Source organism: Piliocolobus tephrosceles, chromosome 17, assembly GCF_002776525.5.
Source record: "Piliocolobus tephrosceles isolate RC106 chromosome 17, ASM277652v3, whole genome shotgun sequence".
NCBI classification, from domain to species: domain Eukaryota; kingdom Metazoa; phylum Chordata; class Mammalia; order Primates; family Cercopithecidae; genus Piliocolobus; species Piliocolobus tephrosceles.
The window spans coordinates 68,694,901-68,719,483 of NC_045450.1; the positions used below are offsets into that span (position 1 = coordinate 68,694,901).

The 24,583-nt window shown below is 44.3% G+C and overlaps 1 protein-coding gene across 1 annotated transcript in view; it reads right to left on the reverse strand.

Annotated features, from left to right (window-relative positions):
* Positions 1 to 24,583, reverse strand: part of MBTPS1 (membrane bound transcription factor peptidase, site 1) — a 64,732-nt gene that overhangs the window by 13,101 nt on the left and 27,048 nt on the right. Inside the window, exons 9-17 of the mRNA XM_023226794.2 lie at positions 21,190 to 21,292; positions 18,491 to 18,642; positions 15,257 to 15,418; positions 8,295 to 8,439; positions 4,568 to 4,756; positions 3,850 to 4,022; positions 2,284 to 2,399; positions 1,603 to 1,759; positions 414 to 538 (exon numbers count right to left, since the gene is read on the reverse strand). Coding sequence (XP_023082562.1) covers positions 414 to 538; positions 1,603 to 1,759; positions 2,284 to 2,399; positions 3,850 to 4,022; positions 4,568 to 4,756; positions 8,295 to 8,439; positions 15,257 to 15,418; positions 18,491 to 18,642; positions 21,190 to 21,292 — 1,322 coding nt within the window. The remainder of the gene's footprint in view (positions 1 to 413; positions 539 to 1,602; positions 1,760 to 2,283; positions 2,400 to 3,849; positions 4,023 to 4,567; positions 4,757 to 8,294; positions 8,440 to 15,256; positions 15,419 to 18,490; positions 18,643 to 21,189; positions 21,293 to 24,583) is intronic.

The window sequence follows — 24,583 nt, forward strand, 5'->3', positions numbered from 1 at the left end:
AGACCTGCAGAATGGGTACTAAGAATGCTCAAGATGTTCTTCTCAAAACCAGCTACCAAAACCTTATCCGTGGGGAAACTTCCTACACGAGAAACACAAAGTTACTTCATGAATAGAACTTTGTAAATAATTAGGAAGCTATGAGGTAGTTTCTATTTAGGACTATTACATAAAGACTCCAATAGGTAGCACTAAAATTAGGAATGGCTACATAAAATATTTTCATTAAAAAAAAATCTGGATAAAACTAGAGCCTCACAGATGTACTTCTGAAAAAACTGAAGAGTTCTTTCCACAGACTCCACTAACTGAGGGATCATCATTTTCTTTCTCAAGAAACCTAGACTTCAGAGGTGTACAACTTCTGCTCTCACACCTAAGACCACACCCTCGGGAAACACACAGAGCCTTACTGTCATGGTTGGCCAGCGTGAACTCTCCTTCATACAGGCCATCGCTGAACTCCATGTTCCACACAGACAGCAGCTCATTCAGAGCTGGGATGTTAGCTCCTCCAGTATCCGGCATCCACCACTGCCTGGGAAAGTGGTAACAGACACATAGGGCACAGGGAATGAAGACACGCCATGCACACTGATTTAGTCTCTATGACAAAACTCAATTTCTCCTGCCATAATCCTGTCCTTCCACACTAAGGTCTCAACGGAAACCAACTGTCTGGATTTGGGTAAAACTGCAAATGTAAATGCTTCGGCTGATGTGCAGAATTAATTAAAGCGAAATTTATTTTAGGAAATGAAAATCAGTACTTCACTGAAACACACCAGAGATAACTGCTTAACCTAGACCCAGCAAAGCTCAGTGAAGGAAAAGGAGATGAGAAAGAAGCATAGAAAAGTTCAGTCACAGATTCTAAAGAAATCAATTCAAAACATAAAGGTGATTATGTTTCTAATACATTGAGAATCCTTGATCCCAATCAAGGGGAGGACATTTTCCCCTTGAGTAAATTAAGTACTATAAATACAAGTAAATTAGTTATTGTAAATATACAATAATTATTTAAATATACAGCAATTAATTTACTTGAAATATTCTTTAAGTAACAGTTCCTTTGGTGCATTTAAATTTATATATACTCAGTAACAGAGTGAGAGTGGAGAAGAATTAAACAGAAATTTAAAGCAGAAGTATCTCATATCTAAGATCAACAAGGAAAGACAACCCTCTATATTATTAATAGTACTCACAGTCAATGTCTTACTTTATGAGCAACTTTCAAGAACATCTCTACTGTATAAAGGACTATTTTCTTTTTTGTGTGTTTTATTTTTCCTCTTTGAGATAGGGTCTCTCTGACACCCAGGCTGGAGTGCAGTGGCTTGATCTCAGCTCACTGCAGCCTTGGCCTCCCAGGTTCAAGCGATCTGCCCAACTCAGCCTTCCAAAGTGCTGGGATTACAGGCATGAGCCACTGCACTCAGTCGAAAGGGTTTTTTTCTAATCAAGCTCTCTGAGTATGTCTGTACTAACTGGAAAGACCACCAACAGGTCAAATCATCACGTAAGAATTTGCTGGGTAGAATTTAATTCACCAAAAGTCACATTTCTTATACAAACACCAATGCACATCATCAGTACCTTGTGTTTTCATCATAAAACTTCACTTTTCTCATAACGGAAGTGTTGTACCAGTCACTGAAGATGACTAGCGAGAGGCCATTGTCCACGTCCCTCCGGAGCTTGGCGATCTCTTCGGGAAAGTACTCCTCCTCGCTGTCCACCATCAGCAAAGTGCCTGGTGAACAAAGAACCAAGGCTGGGAACTGTCACCTCTGAATGACAGGACACCACCGCTGCAGAAACAGTGTGTCACCAGGTCCATGTCTCAGGTTACTCAGACACCTAACAGTCTGGTTTGTGCCGCCCTGTACCACTTTAAAAGGGGCTATCAAAAGTAGAGGATCAGGGTCCAGCAATACACAGGGACTAACTGTGATCTGATTTCATTTGTGGTGCTCAGAATAACGATTTTTCACTCACTTGAAAAGGAGCAAAACATATGGCAGAGCTGCTTTTAACTTAATAGAAAAAAGAGTACGAATGCCCCTGTCTCCAATCAGTCTGTCTTGTATTTCAGCTGAACGTCACACCCACCAACACCTGCTTCAGAGCCTTGCCCCAGGCTCACCCAGCTGTGGAACCCACGGTGCATACTCCCTTCGTAGCTATCACTGAAAACTGGGATTCACTCCTCAAACATTTAACAAACATCCAAAGTGGGCGGAAAGACCATCTGGCTAGCACAGCATCGCCACTTACCATACTGACTGGCGTCAAAACATGTGAAGGGGGCCCCAAGGACCTCCACAAAGTAGCCCATGCTTCTCAGATGCTGGTACATATCCCTGAAATTGGTGTGGATGTGATCACCATTCCTGAAAAACAATAGGCCACAGCATTAAAATGATCAATCTTTACTGGCAATAAAGGCATATCCGGCCACAGGGCCGCCCCTGCAGGAGCACCATGCCGTGGCCCACGGAGAAGGCCTGGACGGCTGGCCCACTGGCACAGGCTTCAGCTTAGGAGACCTGTGTGCTCTGACCTGGACACATGGAAACAGCTGATAAGAAGAAACTATGTGCCTGGCAGGTACATGAAAGAAACACAATGACATAAGATATGGCCAAAGACATGTTTAAAGTGTACTGGACCATCACTGTAGCGGTGGCATTCATGTAAATTGCTGGCAACCATCTGTGTCTGACAGAAGAGCTTAGCAAACGGCCGCAGGAGTGCAGGGACGCTGGAACAAGCCACGCAGGGTCACGGTGCCAAGACAGCGGCAGAGCTAACTGATATCACTGCCACTGGTCAACTTTCCATCCCCATCCCTCCCAAATGTGCTCACTTTCCTATGGGACACTGTATACACCCTCTAGGGGTCACCCCATTCTCACCTCCCAGCCCCCCAGCACCCTACTCCTCAGCAGCACGGACTCCCGGTGCTCTTCTGCAGGCCCACAGGCTCGCCTTGGTCTATGAACTTCCCATCAGTTCCTGTCTACCCGTCTCTGGTCTGAGCCCCTCCAATCTGGCTGCCAGAGACGTCTTATTTTAAAAGGCAAGTCTGACTCGGTAACTAGCCTGGGCACATCTTTCAGTGCTTCCCCTTCCCCTACTTTCAGCATGGAGTTCAAACTTAGTCCAAACATGAAAGCAGAAATGAGCCTGGCTAATGGGCCAAGAGAAAGTCAGCCCAGCTGCCCTGCAGGGAACAGGCACAGGGAGAGGAGGTAAAGGACTACGGGGGAAGCAGTGCCAGATTCTGAAAGGCTGCATGGGTCACACCAGGGGGCTTGGCTAGGTGAGGAAGTCAGAATAGGCAGTCACTGGAGCTTGAGGCAAACTGCGTTAGCATCTATGTTTTAAAAAGACTACCAAGGTTGCTACAAGAGGAGCGGAATTTAGGGCAACAATAGCAACAGCAGTGGCATTCAGGAGCTACTGATGCCGTCCAGGCAAGAGATGACAATGGCCTGGACTGGGGTGGGAGAGGGGAGAAGGCCAGAGATGGCATGATCCAGGATGTAGTCTGAGGGTAAGACTGACGGCTTTGCTGACTGGCTCAATGGGAGAAGGAAGGAAAAAAGAACAGTTGAAGGGAACTTCAAGCTTTTACTGCACAATCATACTTGTGAACGTTTCGAAAGAGAAGTCAGGCTGCCCTAAGAGCATGGCAAAGGCCTGAACATCGCAGCGTCACCAGAGTCCAGGCTCCACGAGAAGCTGAGCAACATCTCCTTTCCGAGAGCTGCGGGAACAGTGGCGCCTCCTCCCACCACGGAGGCTGGGGCGGTGAAGTGCATCCTGTGGGGCGCTTACCAGTCTAAAGGGTCATTCTTCATCCTTAAATTATCCCTGGGGAAATAGCCAGGCGGATAGCGGAGGTTGTGGTACTGATCCCAGAGCACTCTCTTGCTTCGCGGGGGAGTGGGAATTATCTTCACTTTAATGGGGAGCTTTACTGTTGAAGTCTGTTCTGCACCATTTTTTGACTAAAAAAAAAAAAAAGAAACTTGAAATGCCCTCACTGCCCAGAATGAAACTTTCAGCTTTAAAAACATGATTTATATTTATCAATTTAACTTAAATAATTTGAACACAAGAATTTCCAATAACAAATGTCTGATAAAAGATTCATGTATCACAACTAAGTCTATTCAAACACCTAAAGAGTTTAAGAGTTAAAATTTAAGGCATATTCTATTAATAAAAACTACTAGAGCCTCATAGGATTAACCCTACATTTCCTTTTAGAGAAGGTATATTTTTGGTGCCCTTCTTTGGAGCTTGAAATCTGGTACAGAACAGTCTTCTCTGCTGTTGTGTGGCCACAGAATGGCAAGCACTAGCACTTGCTGATTGAGATAGTTCTTCAAACTCCAGCAGCTCCGGAGGCCCTGGAACCATCCACTGTGGCCATCGAGGCTAAGCCTATCTGTCAACTGTACTTCCAATGGAGACCCCAGGCATCTGGCCTTCCCTCCCTGAAAGGTGGTCCAGCAGCTAAGAAAACAAGCCACTTTCCGCATGTCCTTGCCTCTGTCTCTGCTGGGGAAGCCACAGTGATCATGACATGGCCCTGAGCAACGCCTTCCCAGGAAGCCGCTTTCTTGGTCACAGAAATGGAGATGGCCAGGTAGCCCGACCAAGGCCATAAGACCGAGGAGTAGGAGAAGGCGACTTCAATGTTGTCTCCGTTCTGTGGCAAATAGGGCTGCCAGTCAGGCTGCAGAAAAAAGAAATGAGGCAAAGGCTGAAGTGAAAACCTCCAAGAGAAAACACGTGGAAACCGGAAAAACTCAATTCCTACCAAAACTGGTTCTGAGAAATATTTCATTACATAGGGAAAAATAAAATTTATACACAGATACTAAGTAACCACAACCAAAGTAACCTATGGACTGCCTGGAACATACCACTAGAAAAGTCTAGAAACCGCTATTTCTGACAGCCTCCAATTTTATGGAGACCTTTTTTTCCCACTATAAAACAGAGGAACTTTTGTCAAAAGTTCTTTGGTGAAGAACTTGATCTGACTGAGAGAACTTACACAGATGAAAACTCTCAGATTTAAGGTTATTTTCCAATTAGTTGTATGCTTAAAAAAATCCCATTAATTGAAAGTAGTAACATGACAGGAACACCAGCTGTCCAGAGTCACAATCTGAAGCTAGAAACAGGTGGCCGGAGGGAGGGCTGGCTCAGCTGCGAGATGACCACCCTTCTACTCTCCAGGTGGGAGAAAAGCAGAAAGGGAAGCATGAGCAGAGGCCATCTGGAAGAGACGTCAATGAGAGCTTGCAACTAACCAGTATTTCAGATGACTCGAAATTACTCATTTCCCTCACAATCTGCACAGCCAGAACTGACTTCCCAAGTAAGCCAGTGTGTCAAGAAAAAAGTATGAAAAAGAAAAACATCTGTAGGATATGGTGTCCGAAATAATGAAGAGGAAAAGGGATTTTTAAAGAATGCTCTTGGGGCCACTGGTTTGCAAGTGAAAAACTTTGGCTCATCTCTTGTAACACATACCAAATTAACACATATGAAAGAATTAAATATTTAACAATCATATACATAAAAATTAGAAAAAATTGAAATTTTATTCTATCTCTGGAAGGATGTTTCTCATCTGTAAAACAATAGAAATCATAAAACATAAAAATTCAACTACATGAAATGTAAAACTTTTACAGAAGCAAAAAAAATCCCCACCACAATAAGTAATATTAAAGGGAAAAGAACATCACCTGGAGGAACATTTTGCTTAAAACATAGCAATGGTTAATTTCTCTACAACAGGACGATCTTGTTAGGATTGATAGAGAAAATCCCAATTCCAGGAGAAAAATGGGTTAATGAAATGAAAGTGTAACTCATACAAGAGGAAACACAATTCATAAACACACCAAAGATATTCACCCCACAAAGAACTGAAGTGCATATTACACAAGGCAGCCATTACACAAGGCACCCCCTAAGTTGAAAGCTGAAAGATGTACCATCTAGAACAGCCACATGCCCAGCAACAGAGGAACGGAGAACCACCACGTGGCCGACCCGCCCAGTGGAGCACTACTCCGTGTGGAAAGCAGCACGGCACTGACAGCGCCACGGCGTGGACACACCGTGAAAACCCGAAGCTGAGGGAAGGAAGCCGGGCACAAAAGGACAGATGCTCTAGGATTCCATTGATGTGAGAAGTCCAGAACAGGCAAGCCCACAGAGACAGAAGCAGGCTGGCTGCCAAGGACTGGAGGAAGGAAGGAGGAGTGGCTGACAATGAGTATTAAGGTTTCTTTCAGGAAATGTTCCTGAAGGAGATGTTGGCACAACCTTGTGAATATACTAAAACCCACCGAACTGTATGACCTAAGAGGGTGAATTTCATGGTACGTGGATTTTATCTCAATTTTTTAAAACACTACTGGAATAAAAACACTTTAAAAGGCAAATCCCCCAGTGAAGGTCTGGTGGAGCCATCTTCTCCTGAACCCCACTGGCAGCAGTCTAAGCTGACATAACTCTACTGGACAGAATTTGTAGGATGTGCCAAGAGCCATCCTTGACTGTTCACACCCTCTGATTCAGGGAGCAAATCCAGGGAGTTTATGTTAAAGACATAATTCAAAAGAAAAGAAAACCATATATGCAAAAATATTCAGTGAAATGTTTATAGTTGAAAACTACTTAATAGTTCAAAGGAAAATAGTAAACAAATTATAATTTACTATTTCTACATAAACAACCATTAAGAAGTATACTGGTGCCACGCATAGTTGAATTTTTCTTTTCTTTTTTAGAGATGGAGTCTTGCTCTGTTACCAGGCTGGAGTGCAGTGGCATGATCTCGGCTCACTGCAACCTCCGCCTACTGAGTTCAAGCGATTCTCCTGCTTCAGTCTCCCGAGTAACTGGGACTACAGGCGTGTGTCACCACGCCCAGCTAATTTTTGTATTTTTAGTAGAGACAGGGTTTCACCATGTTTGCCAGGATGGTCTCGATCTCTTGACCTTGTGATCCTCCTGCCTCGGCCTCCCAAAGTGCTGGGATTACAGGCTTGAGCCAACATGCACGGCAGTTGAATTTTTCAATGTTTATGATATAATGAGAACCACCAAAAAAATTGTAAATTTTTGACAGTTGCACAATGATAACAAAAATATAAGTATTGCAGGTAAGGGCTGGAAAAGAATATTTAAAAAACAGTGGCCAAGTTAGTATTCTAAGGCTGGAAGTGAGTTTTCTATTCTTTTTCTCTATTTTTAATTATTGTGATAATGTCTATGCAGTTAAGATTTTTAAAAATTTACAAAACAATATTTTAAAAAAAGACTGTATCTTTCAAACACATTAAAGGATAAAATACCGGCAGGCGCGGTGGCTCACACCTGTAATCCCAAGACTCTGGGAGGCTGACGTAGGTGGATCATCTGAGGTCAGGAATTCGAGACCAGCCTGGCCAACATGGTGAAACCCCGTCTCTACCAAAAATACAAAAAATTAGCCAGACGTGGTGGCAGGCACCTGTAATCCCAGACACCTGGGAGGCTGAGTCAATGGAATTGCTTGAACCTGGGAGGTGGAAGTTACAGTGAGCCGAGATCATGCCATTGCACTCCAGCCTGGGCAACAAGAGCGAAACTCTGTCTCAAAAAAAAAAAAAAAACAAAAAAAAAGAATGAAATACTACAACTGGGCCTTTAATTACAGGCGCAAAATTATATAGATGAAAAATCAAATGTAATTAGCTGACTTAGGAGCCAAACTCAAGATTCCAAAGCAAAAAGGCAAAATTGGTTTAATTAATTTATACCCTGACTTATTCTGTAACAGACTTAGGATATAACAAATCACTACTTCCAATAGCTCTGGCACCCTAGACACGGCTATTTCCTTTTTTTTTTTTTTTTCCAGACAGGGTCTTGCTCTGTCACCCAGGCTAGAGTGCAATGGCATGATCTTGGCTAACTGCAGCCTCAACCTCCTAGACTCAAGTGATCCTCCCACCTCAGCCTCCTATGTATCTGGGACCACAGGCACGTGCCACCATCCCTGGCTAATTTCTTTATTATTTGTAGAGACAGGTCTCACTTTGTTGTTCAGGCTGGTCTTGAAGTCCTGGGCTCAAGTGATCCTCTCTCCTCGGCCTAGAACTTTTCCTTTTTTTGAGTTATTTCTCAGCAGAAATAACTATGGCCTAAAGGTCTGGGCTGTCTAAGTTCACCATCAAGTCAGAGACCAAGTCAGAGAGAAGTTTCACCTTATCTACAATTCTTCCTGTGACTCCCATGCCGTTGAGGATGGTGACATTAACAACTGTTGGCATTCCTCCATAGTAGATGGGCTGGGAGCAGTAGGGCCACATGTAGGGACACTCAGTCAGATCTATGTAGCTGGGGCTCAAACTGAAATAAAGAATACAGTGTTAGAGTAGATCACATGAGAAAACCACAATGAAGCAACACAACTGTACAAGAAAGAGTTAACAAAGCAGACCGAGCTTGAGAAGGGCTTGCTTACAGGGCTGCCCTAGGCTGGCATCTGGGGACTTGGCTCTGGAATGCTCCTGCACAGATAAGGCCTCTGTGCCAACGTGCTGTCTACACAGATAGTGCGATGTGCAGGGACACCTCTGCTTTTGCAAGTCTGGAGCTGTGGGAGTTGTGACTGGCAGAGAATGAGTATGTGACCAGCCCTCATGGAAACTTGGACTTGAGTCTCTAGAGGGCTTCCCTGGGCACAAACATGTACACATGTCAATGCAGTCTGCTGCTGGGAAAGGGGCCAGCTCTGTGAGACCCCACCCGGCAGGAGAGAGGGGAGAGCTTAGGAAGCTGTGCCTGGATTTCTCCAGGCTCTCTCCGTGTGAGGTGTCTTTTTCCCTTACAGAGCCGCTGTGTGTCCTTGCTGTGCCACTATAATGAATCTTAGCTGGGAGTGTGACCACAGGCTGAGTCCCATGAGTCCTAAAGCGCCGAGCGTGGGAGAGGTGCTGGGGACCCTGACGTAATTTGTGTCAGAAGTGCTGACACAAGTGCTCTGGCAATTATGTTGGTTTCATGGTTTCCCCTTATCTGAACTGAGTTTGTGTTGGGTTCACATCACTCCTAGTGCAGCAGCGGTGTCAGCTACACCCGAACAGGTGAAAAGACAGGCAAGAGACAAATGTTTCAGACAAGATGTGACCCAAGATGGCCTCCCTGAGAGCACCAGGCATATGTGGATCCTGCTTCTCAAGCTGTACCCATGTGCAGTGGGCATGAGGCTCTGCTCAACTGCTTCACCTCATTACAGGAGATGCCAGCCTTTCTCAAACAGCAACTACAGTATAAGGAGTATTATTTATTAGTTTGTAATACCAAAGATGTATCTGGGCCAACTGAATTGCTACATAAGAAACCAAATGGAATATCTTTAGGGACACTGTGACTTTCACAGGCAGTTATAATCAACAAATATCATAGTTAAGTCATCTAAATAGATACCACCTTCACAAATCTAAAGTTCACAAAAAAAAGAAAAGGAAATAGGTACCACCTAGTTTTAAAAATCTGAATGGATTGGCCATGTGACCACAACTGTATGCATCAGCAAAGGTATCTGTTCTACCTGAAATGTGTTTGTAAACTTTGCTGGTAACTGTGCTCTGTAATCAGTTTAATTCAACTACTAATTCAACATGATTTAACTAAGAAATCATTATTAGCAAACAGAATTCAACATCATATTAAGAAAACACCACCACAAAACCAGTGGGATTTATTTCAGAAATGTAATATGGGAAACTCATTAATATCATAAACCATATATATTAATAGGTCTAAAGTATTCATATGATTACCTTTCTAGATGCTGAAAAAGCCTACAAAATTCAATCCACAGTCCTGATGAAAACACTCAAAAAAACAGCACTAGACAGATAATCTACCAAAAAAAAAAAAAAAAATATATATATATATACACACACACACACACACACAGACACACCCCTACCTTAGGGATAAATCCTTCATCTTACTTAACGGAGAAACACAAGAGGCATTTCCATTAAGATTAGGAACAACAAAAGGATAGCCACTATCTCCACTGCTGTTCAACACTATGCTAGAGATACCAGCCCATGCAACTAGACAGAAAATAATCAACGAAGCCTTAAGAATTGGTAAGGAAGACATAAAACTATCTTTATTTCCATATGATAGGTTAGTATACCTGGAAAACCCGAGAGACGCAATAATAAAACTAACTCAAACAATAATTCAATTAGGTAGCAGGATATAAAATTAACATATAGAAATAAATCAGAGAATATAAAACAAGAAAAAACCCCATCTACAACAGCAACAAAAAGATTAAATACTTAAACTTACCAAGAAATGTGTAAAACCTGTATGAAGACAACTGTAAAACCTCCTGGAAGACACACAAGACTTGAGCAAATGGAAACACATCCTTTGCTCTTAGACAAAATAACAGCACTGTAAAAATACTACTTCTAAGTTCATTTAAAATTTGATGCAACAAAAACTCCAACAAGCTTCTCTCATAGAATTAAGTAAGCTGGTATGCAAATTCATATGAAGAAAACAAACATGTAAGCATAGCCAAGAAGGGCCAGGTGCAGTGACTTACACGTGTCATCTCTTTGGGGGCACTTTGAGAGGCCGAGGCGGGAAGAAGGCTTGAGCCTAGGAGTTCAAGACTAGCCTGGGCAACACGGCGAAACCCTGTCTCTACTAAAAATAGAAAAATGAGCCAGGCGTAGGGGTATGTACCTGCAGTCCGCCTACTTGGGAGGCTGAGATGGGAGAATCACCTGAGCTCAGAGGGCAGAGGTTACAGTGAAGCAAGATCACGCAACTACACTCCAGCCTGAGCCACAGAGCAAGACCCTGCCCCACACACACCAAAAAAGAAAAAGAAAAAAAGAAAGAAAAAGGAATACTCAAGAAAACACTGAAAAAAAAAAATTACAAGAGGAACTAGCACTAACAGACATTAAAAACATGCTACAAAGTTTTTATAATCAAAACAGTGTGGTACCAGTACATGGAAAGACAGACCAGTGGAACAGAATGGAAACCTCAGGAATAGACCTAATACACATGAAAACTTAACACATAATAAAGACAGCACCTCAAATCACTGGGGCAAAGATGAACTTTTTAATCACAAGAGCTTTAACAAAAGAAATGGGTGGCCATTTGGCAAAAGAAAAAATTAGATCCATACCTCCAAACAATACACAAAAATAAACTCCAAATGGATCAAGGAAACTCAAGTAAATAAAAGAAAGCAAACAAATATTAGAAGAAAACATGGATGCATTTCTCTTTTATCTACCTCAGTGCAGAAAAAGACTTTCTAAGGACTCAAAATCCAGAGGCATCAGCAGAAGAGTAACAAATGTGACTATTAAAAAACAACAACTGCATGGCAAAAACACCTTACATTAAGTCAAAAGACAATGACAAAGTAGAAGAAAAATCTGCAAAATGCATCCCTCACAGAGGGTTACTAATCCTAATATACTGAGAACTCTAAAGAGGGGCCAAAAACCCCATTGAAAAAGAAATGAACAGACGATTCACAAAAAAGGTAAAAAAAAAAATAGCTCTTAAACATAGACTTAGGTGTTCAAACTCACTCATAAATAGAGAAACACGAATTAAACAATAGTGACATACTATTCCTTACCAATCAGATTTGTAAAAGGTAACAAGTATGACAGAACATTCTGTTGGTGAGGCTCTGGGGAAACCAGCACTCATGCACACTGCTCACACAACACAAACAGGCACAACCCTTCCGCAGGGAAACAAAGCAAGGCCTAACAGAGTTACCCGATGCTCTCGACGCTGACCAGCAATGCCACCTTACCTAACAGAGCTACTGGACGCTCTCAACCTGGACCAGCAGTGCCACCTTACCTACAAGAGCTACTGGACACTCTCAATGCTGAGCAGGGTAAATTTTTAGGAATTTACCCCGAAGGAACACCTCCAAGAAAACTAAGACACACAGGCCTGAGGTTATGCATTGCAAGTTTATAATTACAAAATACTGGAAACAATTTAAAAGCCCACATGTAGACAAGTAATGGCTTAAACAATTGTACATTCACAGGATACGATGTTCTATGCACTGACGTGGAGAGATTTCCAAGACGTTAAGTGAAAAAAGCAGAATCCAAAAGAATATCCACAACGATGCTACCCTTCTATGTATGTGCTCATTTGTGGGGTGGCGGGGGCGGGGGGAAGGATAAACCCAAACCTGATGTGATCGTTACCTAAGGTGTGTGTGGAAGCCTGGTAGAAAGAACGGGCGAACGGGAACTGACATGGTTTGGATGCTTGTCCCCTCCAAGGTTCATGCTGACTTGTAATCCCCAATGTTGGAGGTGGGCCTGGTGGGAGGTGACGGGATCATGGGGGCAGATCCCTCATGGCTGGTTTAGCACCATCCCTTTGGTGACAACTGACTTCTCGCTCAACTCAGGCAAGATCTGGGTATTTAAAAGTCTGGGACCTCCCCACTCTCTTGCTCCCTCTCTGGCCATGTGATGTGCTGGCTCCCCTTCACCTTCTGCCATGATTGGAAGCTCCCGGAGGCCTCCCCAGAAGCAGGTGCTGGCCCTATGCTTCCTGTACAGCCTGCAGAACCAAGAGCCAATTGAACCTCTTTTCTTTATAAATTACCCAGTCTCAGGTATTTTTTTTTATAGCAATGCAAGAACAAACTAACACATCCTTAGAACCACAGTAATGTTTCATACACCCAATAAGTTCTAATCAATCAGGATGTGGGGGAAATCTAAAAAGGAATACAAACATGAATAAATGAGTCCAATTGTATTAAAAACAGACACCAAGGAAAGAATTAACCTAAGTAACTGAAGAAAATATTATAACTATATTCTGTAGGGCCAAAGATAATGATGCACTATCATAAATACTATATTTAAAAAATTCACAAAGACATGGGTTAGCAATTCCAAAGCTGCTCAGTATGTATATACTAGGACTAAGCAAATAAGTCAATATATTGGGGATAATGAGAGCCAGGCTTCTCACTGTTGGAGAATGGAGCTGAAACAGAGGTTTAACATGACCATCTCTGTAAACAAGAAATAAATAAATAAATAGAAACAAGGAGAGGGAAAGGCTGGAATGAACACTAAGATACTAGGTGGAATGTGGAGGTGGCATTACTCATGTTTCCGGTACATACACCGATAGGCGGATACAGAAGCAGGCGTGTGTGTCTGTGCACATGTCCATACACTGCCCAGCTCTGTCTGAAGAGTGCAGTAACCACTGTGAGCACAGCAGCTGTGAGCACCCCAAGTGCCCAGGTCTTGGTATCTCAATACCATTAGAACAGGCCATCAGGAAAGACCTGCTTGGAGAAAGAACTGATACCAAGGCTAGAGCACAGAAGTGCATGACAGGACATCCTGCGCTGCCAAGAAGACAGAAAGTGCTCAGAAAAGGCTGGACACATGCTGTAAACACACACAAGCCAACTAGACGGAGCTCCCAACAGCCAACTCTGGGACAATTTGGACGACCAACTAAATGATGATATTAATTATAATCCACAGAGTAAAATAAATATCTATGCTTCCATACTGATATAAAGAACTGAATAATTAAATGGGAGAGAAAGGACAGTTCTTCCTTCCAGCAGAGTTCCCATTAATAAATGCAAATGGAATGAAGGAAAAAGAAAATCATCATGTGTCAAAGTCCTCAGGAGTAATCACCAAAAGCAAGAACCATCAAGGCATGCTAACATGAGTGAGTGGAAGTATGTGAAGAAACAAGACCATCTCAAAACATGCCCGCACGAGACACTGAGAAGTCACAAAGGAAACAGGGGCTGCACAGTGGAGACATCTGGCAGGGGCCACCTCTGGCCCCACAGGGCCAGCAGCTCAGGTCTCCTCTGCAGGAGGACACCTGCAGCTGCTGCCCTCGGGTCCTCACACGTCTGTGCCAAGCCCATGCTTCCCCGCTGGGGCTGCTCCCAGCCAATGACTAAGCACAGAGCAGGCACTAGGGCAGGCCCATTCCTGGGGGACACACGACTCCTCCAACAGGCAATCTGGTTCAAGGATTTCCCATGAGTTAAAACTTTTTCAGGCCTGTGCGAGCCTCTTCCTCCCCAGTTTTTCTAACTTTTCGGTGTCAGATCAGCACTGCAGTTCTTGCCTATTCCCACACCTTCCCTTTAACCTTCAGAGACCCTCACTCCCCACAAATCTTTTGAACATCTAATCCTAGCTTGGCGTCTACTTCTTGGAGGACCCAGACTGACAGACCACATTAATCAAATGATGAAAATGAACACCACCAGTAATAAGATGAAGGAAAACGGAGGAACCATCTGTGATTAGAGGAAACTAAGAAGACAGGAAAATGAAATCTAACGTGGGATCCTGGACTGGATCCCAGAGAAGGGACCTGTGGGCAGAATCTGAATGAAGCCTGCAGGTCAGTCAGCAGAGCTACACCAAGGTTCATTTCCAGATTCTGAGGCTCATGCTGTGGTCAGCAGTGCTACCAAGATTCATTTCCAGGCTCTGATGCTCACACTGAGGTTTCGGAAGATATTAAGGTTAGGGAAAGCTGGGTGAAGGACTTAGGGGTTCTCATGAACTATTTGTGAAACTTTGCTGTAAATCTAAAATCATTTCAAAACAAAGGGTGAAAACAAAGCAGGGCCCAGGCCGGACGGGAGCACCATGGGAGCTGGCGAGATGCATGTGGTCTGCAGGTGAATTACAGCACAGGGTCAGTGTTCGTATGTTAGTTTTAACAGCTGTACTCCAGTGATCTGAAACGGTGGCATTAGGGGAAACTGGGCAATCTTGTTATGACAACTCTCTCCTATTTCTGCAACATTTCTGTAAACCTAAGATTATTTCAAGTCTAAAAAAGTAAACAAAAGCAAAAAAAAAAAAAAAAAAAACCAAACCACTCAGAAATCATTACTTTTAACCATTTATATTAAAGATAACATCAGTAAGTCGAAAGTAGCTACCAGTTCTGCCAGTGGTACCTTGGGTAGAAGCAGCAGCAAAACCTCTCTGAGCACCCCGAGAATTCTGTGCTTAGTCATCATTTTTTGTTTTGAGGCTTGTACTAGTGCAGAGGGAAAGTTCGCCCAGAGCCCAGTGAAGGAGGGAAAGGCCCATTGGCAGGATGGCGCACTGACCTTGCCTGTGGCTTGTAGCTGTTGAGGATCTGATAGGCTCTGAGCAGATCGAGCTTGCCATGGCCTTGCTCAAACATGTTGACCCCGGGGAGTCTCCGGGCTGACGCAATCAGGGCCTGCTTCATACTGGCAGGATTCACCAGCTCACGCTTCTGGACTGTGCTGGAGGAAAAATCAAGCATTTGTTCATTTTCTCTCAGTAAAAGGATGAAAATCAGACCACTGAAACCTAACCTACAAACATGCACACAAGAGGCCTGTAGTCTTGTTTCATATCTAACAGGTGCTTGTCTGGCACAGCCTGTGTGACAGCATGAGAGCGCACTCATTTCTGTACCCGCTCCAGGACTGACCGCTCCGCAACCTTCTACGGGACCCATGCGCTAGGGCCGTTTATGCTAAATGCACCAGGAACACGTATGTTTCTGATAATTTAACTGAACAACCACATAGGCTGCAGAAGGCAGGACGTCCTGACTCCTCAGGGGAGGGGAAGCCTGCTGGCCACAGGAAGAAGATGCCATGGGACACCGCCTGGCTGGGAGGAGGAGGAGCACACTCAGATCCTGGGGAGGAGCCACAACACAGGGCTGGCAGGAGGCACAGGTCTGAGTGAGGACCGCTGCCTCCAAAGCCAATCCTCACCTTTTTGTTTCTAGATTGGGAGGCTTGTCTGGGATGAGCCACCCTGATGGATGATGCCTTTCAGAATGATGCAGACCTAAGGCCACCTTCAGTTTCACCATAAGAATGCATCTGAACAAGCTTTAACACACAGTGCGACCTGGCTAGGAACTCAGCCTGGTGACACTAACATTAAAACATCTATTTTTACGTATCTATGTATTATAAATACAAGTCAATTTTAATCCCTAAAATTGAGGGGGGAATATCAGTACGCAAAAAAGGAAAACTTACTCTCCTAAGTTCCTAAATATTTGTATGTGATAGTGGTTGGTCTTTGAGTTTAGGCAGGTTTTCTAAATGGGAAATCTGACATAAGACGATGAGATAAAGTAGAATTAATTTTTAATGACAGAATAAAAGAACTGCTTAAAGCTACAGGTCAACAATCTTCCTCCTCTTCCCGCCTATAAAGTGAACTCAAGGGCTGCGTTCCACTGCCTTTCACAGCATCATCAGGCTGGAGCTCAGGAGGCCCACCACTGCTGCTCGGCTTCTATTATGAGCGACTGTCACATACAGAGGTGTTTCTGAACGATCACAATGGCATTTTTATCTGCTGCAGTGAGATGATGAGATTGAAAGGCTTCCTTGTTGCTGAAAATATCTGTACTTAAAGAAGCTGCTGGGAAAAGGAACAACCCCTCGGCTGCCTGCTTACTCAACAGCAGAGAGCTGATGGGCTCAACGGTGAAGGCTCTGCCTTCACTTCCCGCTAACAATCATGGCATGTAGGAGAAATGAACCAGTATTTTCTGTTTCTAGAATCAACAAAATTAGAAACAGGAGCCCTAACTGAGTCCTCTCCACCTGGCAAATACAAGGGTGCAAGTAGGCCAAGTAGCCCACTATCCACCTTCCCTCCACTCTGTTCCTCACTTGATGTAACATTGGAGAGAGGAAAACAACTGGAAGAGAAGACAGTGTTTCCAGAAAGCACACGGTTATTCTCCAGAGGCCAGTCTGGCCAACGTCAACATTCTCAAGAATTTGGCTCCAAACTGTAAGGGAAGAACAGAGAAAAGGGGAAAGAGATAGATATCTACCCCCTTTTTTGGTAGAGATGGGGTCTCACTATGTTGCCCCAGCTGGTCTCAAACTACCAGCCTCAAACAATCCTCTTGCCTTGGCCTCCCAAAGTGCTGGGATTACAGGTGTGAGCTACCACACCCAGCCCAATATCTAGCTTTATTAAGGATTACTAACAAAATAATATCTGGCATTAGAAGCTGAAATCAATATTCAATTTACTCAAAGAGAATTTAAAATATAAAGACATTTAATACTATTAGCTTATATTAATTTTTAAATTAGCATAGAATAACTTCCAAATATGCAGAGTTTTGTGTGTTATCACAACACTCAAGTAAAACTTCATCTAGATAGTAGAAGTACAATTTATTTTGGGGGAAGATACAGTGACAAGATAAATGCCAGCACCAAAGACTTCTTTTTATATAACTGAGAGTAAGGAAACACGGGCCTCCAAAGAAAGTGACACCATGTGAACATCAACTCTGGTCTACTCGCTTGGAGAACTTTATTTATTGATCGGCTGATTGAGACAGAGTCTTGCTCTGTCACCCAGGCTGGAGTGCAGTGGCACGATCTCAGTTCACTGCAGCCTCCTCCTCCCGGGATCAAGCAATTTTCCTGCCTCAATCTCCTGAGTAGCTGGGATTACAGCCGCCCACCACCATGCCTGGCTAATTTTTGTAATTTTTAGTAGAGACGGGGTTGCACAACATTGATCAGTCTGGTCTTGAACTCCTGACCTCAGATGACCTGCTCCCTCAGCCTCCCAAAGTGCTGGGATTACAGGTGTGAGCTACTGCACCCAGCCTCTTCGAGAACTTTCTCCCAGTTTCATTATCTTCAAGATTAAGGCCCAGTCACTAAGCTCCACTCCAACTGCAGGAGATTCAGTGAGACAAAGCGGAGTGGTGACTGTCAGTCCCTGGTGGGTTTGACATCCTTAGCTACAGTGAACATTAAAAGGTGAGTCCCTGTCACAAAAACAACAAATGGGTAACACTGAGAAGATGGATGTGTTAATTCGTTTCACTAGAGTAACCTTTTTACTATCTATATGTATCCCATAACATCATGTTGAATATCTTACATATATGCAATTTTTTTTTTTTTTTTTTTGAAGTGAATCCCCAAGGAAATGGAGGATATATGGCAGGGACATATCCTACTTTTTGTTCCCTGCCTGATGTCTATGCTTGCTTGGATATAAAAAGCACACTTCTAGCACATAAATGGGTTATTAGAAAACAGAACACAAACATAGAGAAACAGGTATTTTCCCTAACAGCACTTTGTTTACTTGAGCTTATAAAGTGTGTTCACATTCAAGTCATCTAACTATAAAAGAAGTGACTTCTACTCTTTGCAGAGATGAAGAAGCAGAGACAGCACAAGGCTGTGAAGGGCCTAAGCTCTCAAACCCAAGTCAGGGCAGAAGACAGACACAACTCCTGCTCTGCTGGCAGAGTGCTCCTGTCCTGACGTGGGAGCTACTGTTCTCTGGGGGGCAGCACTCACCTCACTAATAAGGTGACAGCGCCTGCAACCACTGGAGAAGCAACACTGGTCCCTGAGAGGGCCCGGCACCCCCCTTTCACGCCAGAACCCCGCACGCCAGCACCATAGGTGACAATGTCAGGTTTCACACGACCGTAGCCTCCTGGTAGCTCCTATGAATAAAAGCAGCTTGGTTTCTATGTCTCATACTTTGGCATACAGCCACATGCAGTTATGAGTGAATCAAATCAGAACAGACATATGGGTTACACAGTATAACCTTAGGAAGGTACTGATTTTAGTCTGAAATTCACTCCAGGCTGGGAGCAGGGCTCACACCTGTAATCCCAACACTTTGGGAGGCCGAGGCAGGTGGACTGCTTGAGCCCAGGAGTTCCAGATCAGCCTGGGATACACAGCATGACCCCCATCTCCACAAAAAATACAAAAATTAGCTAGATCTAGTGGCACAAGTGTAGTCCTGGTTACTCAGGAGGATCACCTGAGCCCAGGAGGTCAAGGATGCAGTGAGCTGTGATTGTGCCACTGCACTCCAGCCTGGGCAATAGAGTGAGATCCTGTTCCTCTCAGCCCCCACCTCCAACAAGAGAAAAAAACAAAGACATTCACTACAATACAGAAAATAAGCTTAAATGATAACGTAGAAAGTAACATTTTTAAAATATATAACAACCAGAACAACGGCAAAGGCATAAAGCAATTAAAAGATAAGTATTTTAATTTTGCTGACATGCCAGACTAGAAAGCGGACACTGGCTTATCACCAAGACCAGAAACCAGAAACTGCTTTATCTATAGATAAGTTAAACTTATACATATGTTAGAAAAATTAGAAAATTAAAATGTAAAAAAACCCAAACATGTTTCTTTACAAGGAAAAAAGTACAAGGTATGAGTGGATGTTTCAAATGGTTGTAACAGAGGAAATAGGAAACCACTGAGAAGGAACAAGATAACCACCCGACTAACTTGGGATAAGGTTTTAACAAGTACTCGCTTAAGCTTCTTAAGAATTGGGGCAAAACGAGAAATACTCCATCAGAAAACATGAGACCAATTTGAAGGGAAGGCCGAGGACCGTGGACACACACACTGGGACACCGAGTGAAGGCACCCTCCATTGCAGCTGTGATGATGGAGGGACACTTCCCAAATGCCATTCAAAAGCTGGTTGGTGATGAAGGCCATGGACGTGACATCTCATCACGGTTCGGTGACAGCGTTTACATGGGGAGCTGGGGACAAAGTGGGTGACATCTCATCACGGTTTGGTGAGAGCGTTTACACGGGGAGCTGGGGAGAAAGTGGCGGATGCAGTTTCCTACTATCTGCCAGCACAAGGAACATGCTGAGGGAACATGGACGGGAGGACATGCAGCCTGCCCTGGACAGACTATCACATGAGAGAGTGGTCCCCAGCCAACGGGTCAGCTCCAGGAAGAGGAATGTGAGTGTGGGAGGCGGGGACCCCTGGTGAGGCTGGGTGGCAGGGACACTGGGGGCTGACACTGTCACAGTACAAAGGCTCAGGTAGAAGGCACAGTACAAAGGCTATCCCGTAAAGTGCTGCAGTGTGGACGAGGCCCATAGTGTTCCCAGGCAGTTGGGAATCTTTGCAGGGACTTATCTGAGGCCTCTGAGTGTGACACGTAAAGTTAAAGCATGGAGAGATGCTCTGGCCCTGAAGAAAGCAAAGGGCAGGTGCTCCCCTCAGCCACCGCGAGGGCAAAGGTACACAACTGCTGTTCTGCATGAGCGCCTAATTTTTCATCAAACTTTGACAGGTAAAGGTGGGTGAATTTGCTGCATAATTAAAGCCCGAACAGCTGAATTATTAACTGTAGCAGTTATTTTGAATTTGTCCAGCTAAGTGCAATTGTTTCTGGGTTAGCAGACTTGATATTCAGCTGTTCTCAATGGCTTCTCCAACTTCTTAAGGTCCCCCGCAAAAAAAAAAAAAAAAAAAAATCACCTCACCTACCACTGAGGAGGACTGCTTACCCCTACTAGATAGGGTAAACAGTTACCACTACTAGATAGGGTAAACAGTTACCACTACTAGATAGGGTAAATGGCAGGAACCCAATTCACCTAAAGATGAGTTCAGGCCGGGCGCGGTGGCTCAAGCCTGTAATCGCAGCACTTTGGGAGGCCGAGACGGTCGGATCACAAGGTCAGGAGATTGAGACCATCCTGGCTAACACGGTGAAACCCCGTCTCTACTAAAAAAAATACAAAAAAACTAGCCGGGCGAGGTGGCGGGCGCCTGTAGTCCCAGCTACTCGGGAGGCTGAGGCAGGAGAATGGTGTAAACCCGGGAGGCGGAGCTTGCAGTGAGCTGAGATCTGGCCACTGCACTCCAGCCTGGGTGACAGAGCGAGACTCCGTCTCAAAAAAAAATAAAAAAAAAAAAGATGAGTTCCTCAGAAATCAGTTAATAAGTGAAACTGGGAGACTGGGAGACACACTTAGAATGATCACAGCAGCTGTGGACTTGCCAGAGTGAAGGGGCAGATGCTGAAGGGGCCAGATCTCTCGTCCTCATGGCTGGGCAGGAACTCACAGCCCCAGCTATTCACCTGGGAACGTGAGGGTGTCTGCGCACTTACAAATACACCCCACGGCTCATGAACAACCAGTGCCGCTAGCCACAGTAGTCTGTCCAGCTAAATACAATTATTTAGCAAAGAAAAGCGTACCCAGGTAGTCATTCCCCTTGAAGAAAAGCGGGCGATGTTATCTTCAAAGTCAATGCCGCCTACTCCAATCACATCCATTTGATCAGCAGGGTTATTCAGAGTGCTATATTAACACACAAAAAAAAAAAAAAAAAAAGAAAAGAAAAGAAAAGAAAAGAAAAAAAACAAGAGAAATAATTTAAAATGGATGATTCAAACCAGGGCAAATACTCCCAGAACAATCTAAGACTGTATGAGCTGCTTCTGCAGGAAGATGTGTGCAGCTCCTCACGGCTGTCCTGTGAAACGCATGACCCTGCCACGTTCATACTGTGCTCCAATTACACCCTCTCACCTGGAACGCCCCTCCTTTCTTCTCCTTCCTGTCAACTTGGCACACTGGGGCTCAGGGCTCACTTTTTCCCTCCAGCAATCCAAGCCTTAAGGATCTGTACTTGCCTTGCACTTCACAACACTTTAACATGATCGCAGTTCATCATCTAGTGACACATTCTCACATCACTTTCAAACTGTTCCCAGTACATTCATCTTAACTCCCCAACTAAATCACACACTTCTCTGGGAAGAAACCGTAATCACGCATTTGCATTTGCCAAAGTCAGTAAGTGGTAAGTTTTCAATTGACCTTCTGTGGTGTTGTTCTACCCTCCTCCTAGGGACTGTGGAAGGACTATCATTACTCTGTAATCTTGAGCTCCTTAGAGTCTCTCCAATACCTTAAGTGCACTAGATCTGCAAAGAAATTACAGTGAAATAAATAATGGCAAAAATGTGTAAACCACAAAGTCAAGATAAAGATGAACTATTTGAAAATATGAGACACTCAGTTATAAAACTGCATTGCTAAGCTTTATCTATTATGGCTATACTACCAAAAAATGAACTCTTTGACAATTCAAGAACTACAACTGATTCCAAGTGGCTTACGAGACAACAGCAGCATGAAGTTCTCCTCCCAGAGTTTGTTTTTAACTGACAATTCCCAACACACCGAGACAAAGTGGTACTGCCTTCTCAGCCCACTGGCCACCAATATCCTACCAGCATTCGGAGGAACCAATAATGATTTTCTGATGACTGATGCTAGATATTTACACATTCCCAGGAACACAAGGAGCAGAGGTTGGTACAGAAGTCACTGATAGAAACTCCCACTGAAGGTGACCAAAAAAATACCACCTTCCCACCCACCTCTACCTGTCAATCCCTATAATGCTTAGGGTACTTGAAACTCTTAAAAAACAAGAGAAGGCATTAAGAAATCATTGCTGGTACTGAAAAGGAGGGAGCTGAGGCTGCAGGCTCGCTGGCACCACAGAGCACAGGACCCAGAGAAAGAGACCACAGCAAAGAGGACCAGAGGATGTGTGCCTCGCTCCCAGAGGAGCTGACGTATGCACGTTACTGTCCTCAGACCAGCCCTGGGAGTAGTCCCACCAGATGCCCGAGCAGAAAAAACCACACCCGCCACAAGCTGGGCTGCTGTGATCATATGCCATATCCCATCACTGCAACAGCCAGCAGGTGCCCAGGTCTGTGTGAGGCAGCACGGGCGTACAAACAAGGTGGAGATGGGGACTTCCTTGCAAGGCTCTGCTCCTCCAACCCACTATAAACTCACAACTCTGATAAGAAGCTATCGAGTGCAACCACCCACAAAAGCCACAGGGTTTCAGAACGGCAGCCAGCATGTGAGAAAGCAGTCAGAAAAGCAGTCAGAATAGCATGTGAAAGAGCTGAGAATCCAGGCAGGTGTGGCCAGGAAGATGGGCAGAGGGACGGGGTGCGGAAGACCTGAAAGAAACAGAAGGCAGACACTTATTCCAGGAAGGTGTGTGTGGGGAAGTGGAAGATCAAGGTGAACCGAGATTCTGGCTGGAGTTGGCCAACTACGGCCCGTGGGCCAAACCAGGCCCACACCTGTTTTTGCAAATACAGCGTTCCTGGAACACAGTCATGTTCATTTACATATATATCACCCACGGCTGCTTTCACACAATAAAGCCTAAACTATTATCTGACCCTTTATAGAAAAAGTTTGCAATTCAGCCCAGAATACTGAAGACCTTGAAAACCAAAAGAAAAATGTGCATTTCATCTATTAGGCAATAATAATCCGCTGCAGATTCTTGATTAGAAAACTGCTAGAATATATGTTTGAACAGTAGAAATACACACAAAACAGAAAGAGAGCAGCTGTCATTCACAGAGCATCGTCGGCATTCATGGTGCTCTCCTCCCCCTGCTGTCTGATTTCAGCCTCACAGGCACCTTGCAGGCTGCTCTCTGCTCCCATGACAGGTGAGGGAGCTGTGGGTCAGAGAAGTGACGGTGCCTCAGCCGGAAGCGGCAGGTCGGACTTGTCTGCTTCCACACTTGTCTACTTTCATCCCTGTCCATGCTGGAAGAGCTGGGGTGGGACAAGACTCAGATAGGAAAACAGGCTAGGAAACACTGACACCCGGTGACTCTGAACTGGTGAGTGCCAGCCTTGAGTGGGGACATCAAAAATGGGACGAACATTTAAAAACGAGACAAGAAAACCTGACGAGATGACTTAATAACTGGAGTTTGTCACGGCAGAGCTACAGCAAGGGTACGTTCGTGCCACAGCAAAATCCAGAACCGTGGACCTCTAATGAGGGTTAGGATCATTTACTCAACTATCAGGCTAGAATCCTAAGAACGCCAATATCCGCATTTTCTGAGATATACAAACATGAACTTCACATAGCTTCACCTCCTATTACGCCCTGGATTTGCGTAAAGCAACCTACAGAAACTGAGCACAAGAAATGACTTATAAACATTATCTAGAGAATAAAACGAAGCTGCTGGTGGAAAGAAAACTGAGACCTCTAACCAGACAGGCGTGTACTGGCTGGGATTCAGTGGCAAATGTTTCACGTCTCGTGCTGCTTAAGTTCAGCACGAAGGCCCCCCTGTGACACCGTCCTCCCTGCCTCCCTCCATGATCCCTCTCATCAACTCCCAAAGCACCGTCCATGCTGCCATTAGGCCCAACAGCACTTCCTCCGTGAATGAGTGTCACTGTGCTCGCACCTGCTCTTTTGGAGACAGGCAGAAACCTCTTCCGTTTGCCTCTTTACCCCAATGCTTTGCACACAGATCTCATCAACACTGCAGAATCTCTTTCTAATAGATTCACTTTTCTGATTGATTTTGGGGGAAAAAAGGTAGTTAGAATAAAAACTTTAGGCTTCTAAATTACAATTTGTAACAAAATTTTAAAGACATATAAATAGAAGGAAGACTGGCCTTGAGGTGACAACTGCTGAGGTGGGTGGTGAGTACCTGGGTGTTCATCATGCATCCTACAGTATTTTTTTACATGAGGAAAACATCCTTAAGACAAAGTTTTAGACAGATATAA